General features: G+C 45.7%; 1 protein-coding gene across 1 annotated transcript in view; it reads left to right on the top strand.

Annotated features, from left to right (window-relative positions):
* Nucleotides 1-341: 341 nt before the first annotated feature.
* Nucleotides 342-14,162, top strand: part of LOC144155690 (nucleolar protein 9) — a 48,089-nt gene continuing 34,268 nt past the window's right edge. Inside the window, exons 1-5 of the mRNA XM_077687292.1 lie at nt 342-710; nt 873-1,114; nt 7,671-7,796; nt 10,085-10,256; nt 13,285-13,392. Of these exons, the coding sequence (XP_077543418.1) occupies nt 530-710; nt 873-1,114; nt 7,671-7,796; nt 10,085-10,256; nt 13,285-13,392 (829 nt within the window). The 5' untranslated portion in view covers nt 342-529. The remainder of the gene's footprint in view (nt 711-872; nt 1,115-7,670; nt 7,797-10,084; nt 10,257-13,284; nt 13,393-14,162) is intronic.

Consider the following 14,162-nt stretch of genomic DNA (forward strand, 5'->3'; position numbering starts at 1 on the left):
TCATTTTTTAGGCGTCAAAATTTGGTGTCAAAAAAGCACCTTGCTCGAGACTTCCTATTTCGAGATGGCATTGTACGCAAGGCCGGTGTGGCGAGTTGGCCTACGACGAGTTCTCCGGAGCGGGCTTGTGACGAGTGGGCTCGTTGCCGTGCTTGACGTGACAAACATGCGCTGGGGACGCTGGGTGGTTGTCGCGAAGTACGCACACACGAGCGCTCGGCATTTTTTTTTTATTTTTATCTGCGCACAGGAAAATTACGATTCACTAAATAGCTTCGCTGTTAAAACGCATGCAGTCACTCTGATTGAAAGGGTAGTAGGCCATTACTCACCATCATCATCAGAGCAAGTTCACTATATTCATGGTGGCAGCGGCAGCGGTGGTGGCACGGCCGTACAAAAGCACTGAACTTACTCGTGCTTGCAAGTAAACCTGAAATAACACCAACTGCGGCCCAACCAATCCTCGAAGCAACGTGGTTTGTCAGCCACTTCGACAGTGCAGTACGGAATACGTGCTTGTGCAACAATGAAGCCCATGAAGCGCAAATTCAGCTCTATGAATTCGAGTCGTGCGGTGATCAAACAGGAGCCAAAACCATGGGAAGCGCCTTCTTCGGAGATGCAGGAAATTGACAAGGATATGAAATCGTATTTTAAGATTGTGTCCCAAAGGTTTCAAGAAGATTTCGAGGATGACGAAGATAAAGGTACAAAAAATAACTTTCCTTAGCTTTATTCAACATTCTTTGCGGGCTGACCTAGCGAGGTGCACCAGCCTCTGAACAGGCATTCGATTATGCGTTCATCGAGGTTCACAGTTAACTTGCTCCACCATGTCTTGTGTGGTAACTGACGTTTTCCCCCTCTAGCTCTGTTCATGGAAAATGTGGCCGCACAGACCCTGGGAAAGGAAGTGGAGCTTTCCTGCGATGAATCAACAAGCGACTGTATGCAGATGCTGCTGATTAACACGAGGGACCCGAGTGTTTTGGAGCGATTCATGGCATCGTTTCTAGACCATTTGCAGCTCGTTTGCACGCACCACGCGGGCGCTTACGTCATGCAAACTCTGCTTGAAGCTGCGTTAAGGTTCCTGCAGCATCCATCAGATGTAAGTCGCAGCTCTTTTGTCTAACCCTGGTGCTTGGGTGTTTTTTGTTGCCAGAATGGTGTGGTACTGGGATAATGCCTTATAAACCAGTTCAGCTTGCACTGACGGAACTGTAGCTGCCATTTTGGTGCACTGCGTGCACGGTGTTAGGCTGCGAATTTATGCTCTGCTCATATTTCTAGTAGAACTGGGAAAGCTGAGAGCAGAGCACTAGAAAGGGCTGTGGCTGCACTGTTGACTTTTTTTGCTGAGCCGTACAAGTAGAATCGTACGAGTGTAAAGAAAGTTTGGGCTCTAGACCATCTTAAATTTTTTGCAGGAGTGGCTTGAAAGGGGTGGGGGGGTAGAGCACCCGGAAAATAGTCTTGACTGGGCCAACGATCATAGCATAGCGAAGCATAGCAGCAACATTAAATCATGGAATACAATCTGTACAGTCAAAAGCTTTATGACAGTAAACATGCGAGCTTGTGCCGCTCACTACATGTAGAGTGCCCTGGTGAGGGGCTGGTGTGCTATCGCAGTTGGCTCGTTTAGCGGAGCATTCCCCAAAAGCACTTTATTGCGTGCCTGCCTGCTGCATTAATTACGTCACGGCATCTGGGTATATGAAGACGTGAGGATAACGCATTCTTATCGCCCAAACAGGCAGCGAAAATCACATGTTTTAATATATTCGCTGGGTTTTGTGCTTGATGAAAAGCCCTTAGCTGCACATGTATTCTCTGGAATCATTTCCACATATCTGAAGTAGCTACCACAGCAGACAACAGCACAATCAATCATTGTCAGGGAGTGGATCTGCCAAAGTGTGAACTACGAAAGTTCACCAACCTATCGTTAGACCGCACTGCATGTACTGTGTGGCACGTGCTTCCATGTTTACTGTCATTAAGCTTCCGACTGTACACGTCTCTGAGCTAAATTTCTTTAGTTTGTGCATGTGTGTGTCGCACCATTCCTGTAGTCATAGTGAAAAAGCCCGCCCGCAGCGGCCGCTTTTCTGGTGGAGGCGAAGAGCAAAAACGCCTGTGTGTATGAGATTTCGGCGCTCGTTAAAGATCCCCAGGGGGTCAAAATTAATCCGGAGCCCTCCACTACAGCGCGCCTCATCGCCTGCGTTGCGTCGGCATGTTAAACCCTACAACCAGTCAATCAGTCTGAGGGAGCACTATGTTTCGAGACCTTCACTACACCCCGCTGACACTTTATGGTTCCTCAGTAGTACAGTAGAAGTCACGAGCAAGGTTTGAAAGGGTAAATGTGCAGAAGAATGTTTCAGTGCAGTGTGTACAGGCATACATAAGCAGTAGAGCCCCACTATAGTGGTTCTATATACACAGTAAATCCCCCATCCTAGTAAACGGCAGCACCAGTCCTGTTTGATATTCCTGTGGGAAAATACCTCCTTATTGCAAAAGTGTGTAACCAGTCTGAGCTGGCTACCTATTAGATGCTTTTGGCACCTGTGCTGCTTGTGGCAGTTATAGCAAATATTTGCTTCAACTTCCGTTGCCAGTTACTTTCAATTTTTGCATTTGCAGTATCCATTGGTGTGATTGGAGGGATACAACATGTAAAAAAAAATTGTTGGAGCACCAACCTCACTCAGAAGATTTGTGTGAAAAGGACGCTTCTGAGAAGGATTGGAACTAGCAGAAGCAGCCTGCCAGATCCTCCTACAAAGCATAAACTTGTCTCAGAATCAGATTCTTTAAAGACGGATGCTCAAATCTGTGCGTGCTTGCTAAAGGCAGTTGTTCAAATGACGGGTCGGTCATAAGTAGTGCTTTTCGGAAGTGTGTACATGTCCTGTGCCTCGTCTGCGCACGGCATGTAGGCTTCTTAGTGTTTTTCATGCCAAAGCAACACCTGGACTATGAGTCACTAAGAACCAGTTGGGCTTGTTGGTTGTACAGGTGCCGTCAGGAGTAATTGGAGCACGGGAGCTATGGCCGAACCGCATAGGAGCGCTGTATAGCTGCACCGGCGGTAAGCTAGAGGAGCTGAATACGCATGCGTGCCTGCCTACGCCGATAGCCCCTCTATACTTCTCAACCCACTTCGTTTGACGCGGCTTTGAGCGTTGTTCGCAGCATACTGGCCTCGGCGATGGCACTGATAGCAAACGCACCTAAAAATATTAGAAATGAAAAATTACGCCAATCTTCCCGCAAGGGAACCCTGGTGGGATGCGACGCATCGGGGGGTTCAATTGGTGTTTCCGTTGGGTTGATTCTCTAAATCGTGTGAAACGTGTTGTGAACGCGTATGATGCATTTCCATCACATGCGGGTGTTCCTATACACGGGAGGATGGGCGTAATTGTTGTGTCACACCACTCACTGAAGGGACCGTCGCTTCCATCACGTCTTCATCGGAAGAATCAAGTCAAGCACGAAGTAGTCAAGCAAGGTCACGTCAAGTGCGAGAGCGAGCGCTTGACTGAACCGCCGCAGTGCGATACCTGCTTTATATTCACAGCGCTTGAAGGAGAGGAGACAATGGAGGAGAGTCACGCATGCACGCACTTGCGTGCGCCGGAGCAGTTGTTAACGCAGCGAAGCGCGCCCAAACAAGCGCGCCAGCTGTGGTATGCTAATGAGCCGGAGTGAGAGTGTTGCACACAGCTGTGGGAGAGAAGAACGGAGAAGGGATGCGGACGGACGGCGCGACGACGACGCAGGAGGGACAAGCCCGAGAGCAAGAGATGCGTCGCATCTAAAAATTGTCACTTCAGATCCAAGCGATTACGATGCTTCTCCAGCAGCTCGTTTGCGCTGAAAGTGTGTGAGCGACGCTGCGAAACACAGCCTCTGGTATCAGCGCCATCGCAGAGACCAGTATGCTGGGAATAATGCTTGAAACCGCGTTAAAAAAAGGGGGTTGACAAGTTTGCACGTGCTATCACCATCGGCAGGCACGCATGCGTGTTCTGCTCCTTTTGTTTACAGCCGGTGTAGCTACACGGCGCTCCTATGTGGTTCGGCCACAGCTCCCGTGCTCCAATTACTTGTGACGGCACCTGTACATGAAAAAGATTTACAGCACAAAACAAGGACGAAATGGAAGAACGAAACAACATGAGAGCTCGTGCTGTTTCGTTCTTCCTTTTCGTCCTTGTTGTTCTGCACTGTAAATGCTTGTCATGGACTACGAGACGTGTCGTCGTGATAGGGAACTGCTAATCACTTTAGCATTCACAAAATCTCAACATACTGGTGTTTTTGTTTTTGTTCTCCATATCAGAAAACAGCTGCTCAGAAAACAAGAAATAGGTGTAAAGCATTATTTTCCACTTAGCTTCATCGTTTTCACAAGTGATGCTTGACGGTGCACAAAACTGGCCCTGGTGTCTTCATATGTCTGAAGGAATTGTTTCACCCCTGCTATAACAGAAGAGAAGGATAGTTTCTGGTTTTAGACCATTTTGGTCAGCCGTTGCTCAATAAGCACAATAAATATGGCACAATAAGCAGACACCCCTACTCAGTGGTCGATTAGATGTCTGATATGTCCTGGACTGGTCAGTCAGGCTTTCTGGTTTCTAGTGAAGTTATGCACTTTGCAATAACAGTCAGCATGAAAAATTAAAAAAAGGAATTTTTTTTTTATACCATTTGGTATTCACTCACATGTAAAGGTTGCCACAGCCCCCCCCCCCCTCCTTTCCCCTCCCTCTCGAATGGCCATCTCTACTGCAGATTTTCATGATTTTGTAAAGAAATTTTAAAGATGTAGTCATTCAAGGTCAAATGCCTTCAGATTAAACTTCCTTTTGTGGTTCCTTCAGATTAGATGGCAGTGTCACCATTACAAAAATATAACAAACATCTTTACTGCTCAGGGTGTCAACCAGATGGGTAAACTGAGATATCATAGATTTAAACGTGCAGAAAATCCACTAATTGTCTGGGATATTCTTTAAAAAGCAACATAAATCGGGAAAAGTGCTAGAGGTTCGCGAATATTCAAACATTAAATTTTTTTTAAAGCCCATTTCATCTTTAAAATACTTCTTTCAAGCACATCTTTACCCCTCGAAGCGTTCCATATCTTTAAATATTCATTAATTACAAATAGTTAAGAAAATAAGAGAGTCAACTTTGCGCTAGACATGCACATTCTTTTGTCTTTGTGGTGGGCACTCTTGTGTTGGCTTTTTCGCATTGCTCCAAAGTTATGCAAGTTTCAGGTGCGTGAGGTAACTGCGGGCAAATTTTACTGAAATAGTAAAATGACGTCCGTGAATTTTTAATTCAAATTGAACAACTGGTTGGATTTTTTTGTACCCAGTAAAATGATACATGAAAAAATTGGCACATAACAGGGCAGTGGGAACTTACGTTTTGAGTGCACAAGTTCTTTTGCCATCAGTGTTGTGCATAATCTTGATAACTTTGTTAGTTATCAGCAGTATTCAGTACGTAATGCTTAATTTAAGCCAAAGGTAAGAACTATCAAAAGAAAAGGATGATTGGAGGCACTACATGCAGAAAAGGAATAGCAAATAGTAGCCACTCTTCGTAAGTAACCTGAAAAAAAAAGTGAAAATTACTCAGTGAAGTACAGGGCAGAGAAATTAGACGTCAGAAAAGAAAATTTTTACGCTAATTCCAAGGGCAGTGCTTTGCTTTTGTAGGCTAGAGTAGGTTTCCTGAGAACTACGAGCTTTGTGGGGAAGTATGCAGAAAATGATGGGGTATGCGTGGTCTGTGGAAAAGAAACAGGAACTAGTTATGCGGCGCATGGTTTTAGAATGCGAGTGTATCCATCTCAAGAGGGAAATATTCGGCTTCCAGAAGCCCTAGGATTCAAGGGTAGCGCAGAGGAAGTTAACTTCAAGGCTGTCGAGGGGACGAAAAGAAGATTAGAATGCTAATGGACGAAAAGCAGAGAGGGTAATAATGCCTAGGGAAGCTACCGCCTGCAACAGGAAAAAAAAAAAAAAAAGTATTTTGTGCCTGCCTTGAGAGCAGCGCTAGTATTAAACGATGTGTATAAAACATGGATATATTAGTTTTTTCTTGGTAAGATGACATGTCATCACCCCGTTTCAAAGGGGATACCACTAGCAATCAATCAATCAAAGTACAGCTTGAAGCCTTAGGAAAGGTAATCTACTAGGCTCTCTCAAGCACTGTCTTGGGCTGTCTTGGTAAATTTTGTTCTCTTTGAAATGTCCCATATATATTTTGTGATGCATTGGTTGCTATGCTGCACCACTTGTTCACTGGTCAAGGAATTTTGACTAAAATTTGGGGACTTTGGAAACTGTTGTTTGCTAGACACCTTAAGTACTTTCAGAATCAGCAAGGTATTATTTTGGCTAGTTGGTATATTTGTTAGCAAAAAACAGTGCGGATAATGAGCACAGGACTACGAGCAAACAACACAACCGCTCGTGTTATTTGCTCCCCCCGTTTTCCACACTGTTTTTTACTCTCAAGACGTTTTTTTTCTCCACAACGCTTGGGGCAGCGTAAATAGACCCATTTCACCTTTGCGAGTGAGGCTGGCACCGAACATTTTATCACACAAGTCACAGACACAGCAATTTGTAGCTAGCCAGAAAAGCTAGTTTTATGCATTCTCAAAACAGCATGCCATTCATGCACTCCAATAAGCCTAGCCTCATCTCAAGGAAATGCTGAGCACAAAGGTTTAATTTTTTTATGGCTGTGAAAGTGTTTCTGATAGAGACAGAACAGTAAAATATTCATGTAGATTAGCTCTGGTGTATGTTATATACTCCAGGAAGTTCTAAGTTAATACATAGACCCTTCACATGGCATGTCTCAGAGGCCGGTTGTTTCTTCGGATTTCACTAAACCTGAAGTCAAAATTTGGTGCCAGGCAAAAATGTCACAAGCCTTTCCTAGAGTTGTGGATTTATTTGGCAGGCCTTATCACCGAAAGCTGTCCTGTAGTTTATTGTTTAGGTTTTTGGGGGGGGGCATTTTGTTTCATTGTCATTTGATTGTTGGATGAAATGTGCTTTGTAAATGAAGTTTTGAGTATTTTCTTGGTATGTCGACACCGTACGAGCTTCTATGGCCTGTAGGAGATTTCTGTTGTTCAAAATTGTTTGCATGGTAGCTTCAGATATTCATTGCTCTCATAGCATGCTGTTTTCGCTTCATGGCGACTTCTGAGTTCACCTTATTGTTGCAGAAGCTGCTCTGCTCTGAGTGGTCCATTTGTAAGTGGCTAACCCTTTGGTGACGAGCACTTGCTTCAGTGCTATTTCTTTTCCAACCTGGCCTTGGGATGTCTCACCCTCTCTTGTTCTGGGCAGTGGGTTATGCCGGGGCATCCGGGATGCTTTCAGCACCTTGGGCAGTTTCAGCTGTGCTTGCTTAGGCTGTAAAGCTTCTGGCCATGCCGGTTCACTATACTGTAACCATCGACTGTGACGTGGCTAAACCAGCGTGTATAAAACTTGCATTGTTTGCATAAAAATGGAGGGGCAATTATGTGAATGAAGCCAAATGTAAGTTTTGTTTGTGCCCTGCATTTCAGTTATTGGATTGACTTAAAAATTTTCTTCTTGCAGTACGGCACAACTGCAGAGGAGGATGACAATGTCGAGGAAAGTGAGTGGGAGCAACAGAAACAGTCTGGTGTGTACCGTCCGAGGGGTTCCTCGCATATGGCCGAACTGCCGAGCCACCATGACAGGGTAAGTTAGTTTGGGTTGTTGGTGCTCTTCCATCTGTGAAGCGAGCAAAGCGAGGTGTTTGCAACTTTGCCACACTAGGCCCTTTATCAGCAGTATTCATGCTTATCAATGCAGCACATGAGATTCGCTCTTGTGACTTACCTGGAGCACTGAGGTAAATGAGAAACATGTTAGAAGGCAGAATGCGTTCTATTGTTAAAGGAGTACTGACACGAAATTTCAAAGCTGAGATAACTATGTAAAACGCTTCCTTTTTATCAGGAGATATCTCCCAGCAAGTTTCAACAGCAACCGTTCAGTGAAACATATTTAAAATCCATTTTAATCTTCGCCCGCACGAGAAAGCCCAGAGCGGGCCGACGTGACATCATCTGCTACGTGCCCCAAACTGCCGACGTCGGGGCTCCCGTGACGAAGCCGACGCGCTGGCTGTGGTTGGCGCGCACTGCTCGGGCGTGTGTACACGTCATGGTTTTGGGACTGACGTCATGCTGCCCGGGCCTGTGGGGACGGCGAAAACCTCGGCCGGTCTGGGCGCGCACGTGCGCTCGCTCGCGCGCGCTTCCAGAGAGGCAGCGATACGGCAAGAATGGTGACGTCATGTTATACATGCTGTCATGGCGGCCGCTCGGCGTTTTTCAGTCGAAACCGAAACTGGCACGAATAAACGACGCCGTAAATGAATGTTTACGCTGCGCTCGACCGTCTAATCTGTCATTCTATGATTAGTGGGCTGGTAGGCACGCATAGCAGCGAAAAAAACGTAACATAAAAATTTCGTGTCAGTACTCCTTTAACTACACGAGGTTTTTCTTGCCTGCCAGTTGCTAACCATTTTAGCAGATATTGACATATTTAACACCACACCTGCCTCTGCGGGATGGTGCTGCTATGGGGGATCTTTAGAAAAGTTCTGCAAGCACAAATATGAAACAAACCATGGGTGGCACTTTAACAAAAAGGACAAAAAACCTGTTTTGATGCTGACGAACATTTTGATCATTTTGTCTCTGACTGTTGACTAAAACTAAAGGTATTAGCGGGCTTTAATTGTAGCCTTTGGCCTAGTACCTCATTTTGCCATGCGGTGCTGAAATAAGGCAAACTACAGTGAAGATACTGCAGGTGGGTAACAGGATGGGAGTACGACGGGCCTATAAGGTGTAAAGCAATTGTTTGATATATTGTGTGCGTGTGTGTGTGTGGGGGGGGGGGGGGGGGGGAGCAAGTGAATGTTGTCAGGGCCTACACACCATGGGAGGCATCCTTAGTCCAAAACACAGCAAGAATATATATAGAGGAAGCAAAACGGCCCCGCAGCGAGCGACCAATGTCACAGTGCAAGCCAACGTGGACTACAAAGCATTGTTGCTATAACAATTCATTCCGGGGCTGTCCAGTGAAATGCCAATCGCTGCAGCTGCACAGTTTTTTTTTCTTTTGCAGCGCATGCCTCTAGCGTAACCTAGGCCAGGTGCTTGTGACGTTATCTGGCCGTCCTAGGAAGCAACCTTTCCCTTCCTGTCTTGTTCTTATTCTGTGGTTCGAGATGCCTTGTTGTGCTAGCTGGCTGTCCGGGTCCGCTCCACTCATCGCTAGTCTGAGGGCTCAAAGCTTGTCAGCTGCTCCACCCACTGTTTACATGTAGGGTTGGGATTAGGGTTACGGTAGGGGTTTGTTGGCACTCCCTCACCAGGTGGTATAGCGTGCCTGCTACAGGGTAGAAGTTACAGATTCCGGGATACTGTGTGGGTTACATAGCATTGGCAGGGTGTAATGGGGGTATGAGTTGGTTTGTAGGTGCCGGACTGTGGTTATTTCATCACGTGGTAGTTGTGAACGGGGGGGGGGGGGGGGGGGGTTGTAATGTGCTAGTGTTTCGGTGCATTTAAGGAGTGGTGTGTGTTTTAATGTTGCTCGATTGTGGTGTTCTTCTGGGGAAACAGTTGGGTTTGTAAATTAATGGCACATGCCGCCTCATTGCCTTTGAAGGACTTGTGGCTTGGTGACCAGATGATGTGGGGGAGTTGGGGTAACGTTTTTACTTGTCATAGAATTAGAAAACTCTTGTTTTTATAGAACATGTAACTGGGACTTGTAAGGAGATATTTTGGAAGCTTGGTTTTGTTGTAATTGCAGGAAGTTCTGAGATAAAGGAAGATGGTTGCAGTATTTCTTTTTTTTATTATTTAGCAGTTTGCTATCAACAACACAGTAACGTTGGCAATTGTGCTGTGCTTTTGTAGGTGTGTTGCAAGAAATGTGTGATATTATCGTGCTGTTTTCAGATTGTCTTCTGGGTGATTGAAGTAGCACAGTTTTTCCTAAAGCATTTGGGAAAGTTTGTCGTCGACCAAGTGACCAGCCATGTGGTTCGCTCTGTTATCCAAGTTCTTGGAGGTTGTTATGTGGAGCGACATCTTACACGACACCGAACTACGAAGAAGAAAAAAAGAACAGGTGGGGTAACAGTGTAATTTTCATGCACAATAATTTTTAACTAAGGGCCCCTGGTTCAGTAACAATATTTGTGGCTCAGTCAGCACAGTGCTGTCAAGCTTCATAACTAAGAAGCATTTCTTCCCTGTTCCTTGTTGTGTGTGTGGGAGGGGTGTACGTACATGTGAGCGGTGCAGTAAAGTGCCATTTGCTGCAGAGTGCCAGTGCTCATGGTCACGTGTTGTCATGTGTAAATCACACACGCACACACAGCGCAAGGGGGTTAAACCCTAGCTTCTCTTCATCTCTCTGGCGCCCGCTTCTCTTCTTCTCTCTGGCTTCTCTGCTTCTCTGGCGCCCGCACTTGTCACTTCCACACGTGGCGACCCCGCCGCGTCAAAAAAGCCACCCTCGCACCTGGTACAACCCAGAACAGCGGGACCGCAGTGCCAAAAACAGGCTCCATTCCCTGCGGAGGGCCGCCGCCGCAGAGCGAAAACAATGGGAGGCGTTTGCTTTCCCGGAGCATCCGCACGCCTTCCCAGCCGAGGGGCGGAGCCTAAAACTGGTCACGTGAGCGGGCCCCGCGGGCCAGAAAGATGGGATTTCTCCGTCATGTGAATCCTGCTTTAGCTTCACTGCAGGATGAATCCCTCGCCCATGGACCTCCAACTACTCCTGTTCCACGCCGCTTGAGTCCATTCTTTGCCTCCGAATTTCCTTATTTCGTCTCTCCATCGAGTTATTGGCCTTCCCCTTTTTCGAGACCCGTCTCTCGGTATTCACTCTGTTGCCCTGGTAGTCCATCGGTTGTCATTTCGTCCGACTACATGGCCAGCCAAAGTCCAACTATGATGCCTTCTACTCGAGTTTGCTGCCTGATCCAGGAGGCTCGTTTCCTCCCCCAAGTGTTACTCCTAACGTTCTTTCCATGGCCCGTTGAGGCAACCTAAGTTTGCTTTCCAGTTGTTTAATAAGGCGCCAAGTTTCCGCTCCATATCATATGTTATCACCGGCAGGATGCATTGGTTGTATTTTCTTCTTTTCAATAACAGAGGTAGCTTACTTTTCATTATTTGGGAGTGTTTGCCGAGTAGTGCCCCCCAGCCCACACCTGTTCTGCGCCTGATTTCTCTCTCATGGTTAAGGTCAGCACTGACAACCTGTTCGAGGTAGTTATAATCTTCTAGTTCTAGCGTTTGGTTAGATATGCTGAAGACAGCTAAGGGGCATGCAAATGGGAAGTGCATCTCCACAGGGAGGGAGTGAATGCACTACTGCTACTACGAGCTATGGCACGTGCGTGTAGTGTGACAATATGTGTGGGTGACAGCTGCTTCGGAATGTCGTCAGGTGCTGGAACCAAATTACCTATCTACAACTTCTCATTTTTGGTTGCCTCGCTCTAAGGGCCGTATTCCGAGTCCCTCCTCCACTCCATTTGCTCCCCCCACTCGGCTGAGGAGAGGATTTTGAAATGCTTGCGCATGGGGAAATCGATTTCAAGGATCTCCTCCACTGGAGGCTCGAGTGGAGGAAGGACTCGGAATACCAGGGTTAGTCAATGGCCCGTTCTGACGCCTAGGTAGGTAAGATATTAAAAGCAGCAATCACCAGCTGTGGTTGCATAGGGCACCCACTTGGTTGTGTAGGCCCCTCCCAAATACCGATGGAGCTTGTCTAAATGTCCAACCCATTAAATTCCCATTACATTCTGGGGTCACTACGGGTGGAATGATTCCAGAGCAATTCCAGCTCCAGAAGGGCAGTTCTGCTGCAATACTGGTGCATAGGGTTTGTAAAATCTGTTAGTGCCGATGGGAGGTAACATTCATGTGTATCGTATCCCCGTTGATAATGAGGTTCATATAACATGGGCCAGCCAGTATGTCAAAGCGCTAAAACTGGTGTCCAGAAGTGTTCGTACTGGGACCTGTGGTTGCAACAGTAGGGCTTAAACTTCAGATGATACTGGTTAATGGTCACACAGAAACCGATACAGTAGAACCCCGCTTGTACGTTTTAAACGGGACCATGGAAGAAAAACGTAGTAGCTGGGAAACATGTGACATGAACATGTCGCTAGTACATACTGCAAAAGACATTACACAAAAGACGTAAGCCATGTTTCAACGCAAAATAAATTTACTTGGAATGTTCAAGGTTTAAAAACATCTGATACAAGCATGGCATTTCTTCTGAGCCTGTGGAATGATACTGCCCTTTCCAAATTGTTAGTTCGCCTTGTGGCTGTCTTCATAGCTGAAGGGGCTCACGTGTACAACGTGTAGTTCAGTTGGGTTCTACAGTGAGTTCAAAGTCGACAGTGGAAGTTTGAGTTCTTTCGCGATATGTAGTTTTTCCCATCTCGGATCCTTGTTGGTTACCCACGGAACGTCAAGCTTGTCGTCAAGCTAGGGGGCTTTCCATTTTCGTGACGCCAGCCATGGCTATAGCCGTTGCAAAGGCAAACAAAGTCTGAAACATAGTAACCTGTCCAGGAGAAAACACCTGCAGCAATGTTTACGGGCGCTGTAGTGAGTGCGTGTTTCGGTGCAAACAGGGTAGCGACAATTGTGACGGTAACAATAATGAAGGTGTTGTGCCGTGCCCTCTTGTTTCTGGGACTTCGGTGCTGCACCAATAGCACTTGTTGGCATTCGCTGGACTGAGGACTATGCAGTTCAGTGTTCTTCAAATTTTTTTCTGTGCACTTTTATCACTTTTGCTATATTTTTTCGATATTTCTGCCCTATAATGGCAACGTATAAAGCAGGAGTGCCGTGGTATGATGACTTATTAAGTGGGATTGTAATAAATGTTTGTCTATAAACATTTTAGTGGTACCGCACTACCACAGTGTAATAACGAGGAAAACATAATAGTGAGGAACATATGAGTATGGTTTTACTGCACTGCACTTCGTTGTAACCAGTTATTGCATGCTACGGTTTCGTGTATAGAATATTTGCCTCCTTACTGGGTATGGGTTGACTAAGTTCTGCTGTAATCTTGTACTATTGTCCTTCTTATTTCTCCTTTATTTTAGCCATAGAAGTTCCCAAGGAAACAGTACAAGCAGTTGATGTCCCACAAGCATTTGATGAACTCTTTAGAACCTTTTTCGAGATAATAGAAACTCAGGTTGACCTGATAGGTAAGTTCTCTCTTTTTTTCTTTTAACTTTGGTGGCCTTAGGCTTTTGTTTGTTTTGTTCTGTTTGAGGTTTTTTAAAGATACGAGGTCATGTTGGGTAATGGTGACAATTGGTGCTTACCTTTTCAGGCTGTTTAATTATAAATTAAGTATTAATTTGCCGAGTGGATGTTGAACCTTGTAAGACTTCATGAGGACGGAGTTATGCAGGTATATAGGAGGAGAAGGAGGAAGGATAAAGGGCATTTTATGCATCAAGTTGCAGTTAGCACCAAAAGAGGCTTAGGGTGGATATGATGGGCTGCAATTAACATTTCTATCTATGTCAACAAAGGGGCATTCGGGCTGGTTGTTACATTCCAAATTTGCGGAAAAAATGGCTCACAAACAGGATGAAGAGGATGAAGGAAAGGAGCACTTTGGCCTGTTGTGTGCACTGTTTTTTCTGCAAATTCGTAACATTTCTATGTTTCAATGAGGGTGAATGTCAATAAACAAGATGGCATCACCTCTCACCAAGAAGTAAAAGAAGAATTGCCTGGTTATGCACTGACGGTGAGCAGCATCTTTTAAGTGCAGACCATGTTGCATGCGATTATTGTCATCTTCTGCTTTAATTTTTTTTTTTTTTGCTATCCTTTTTTTTGTCTGTGCATCCTAAGAGGCAGCTTATGTCCCAAGGCTTGAAATTCTGGTATTACGTTTTTTCATCAGTGCTGCTAGTCTACCAAATAGTCGGTCAACTACTCTAATGGATCAGTCTTTTACAGC

This window comes from Haemaphysalis longicornis, unplaced genomic scaffold, assembly GCF_048455015.1.
Source record: "Haemaphysalis longicornis isolate Haplotype H1 unplaced genomic scaffold, Haemaphysalis longicornis Haplotype H1 scaffold_1, whole genome shotgun sequence".
Lineage (NCBI taxonomy): Eukaryota > Metazoa > Arthropoda > Arachnida > Ixodida > Ixodidae > Haemaphysalis > Haemaphysalis longicornis.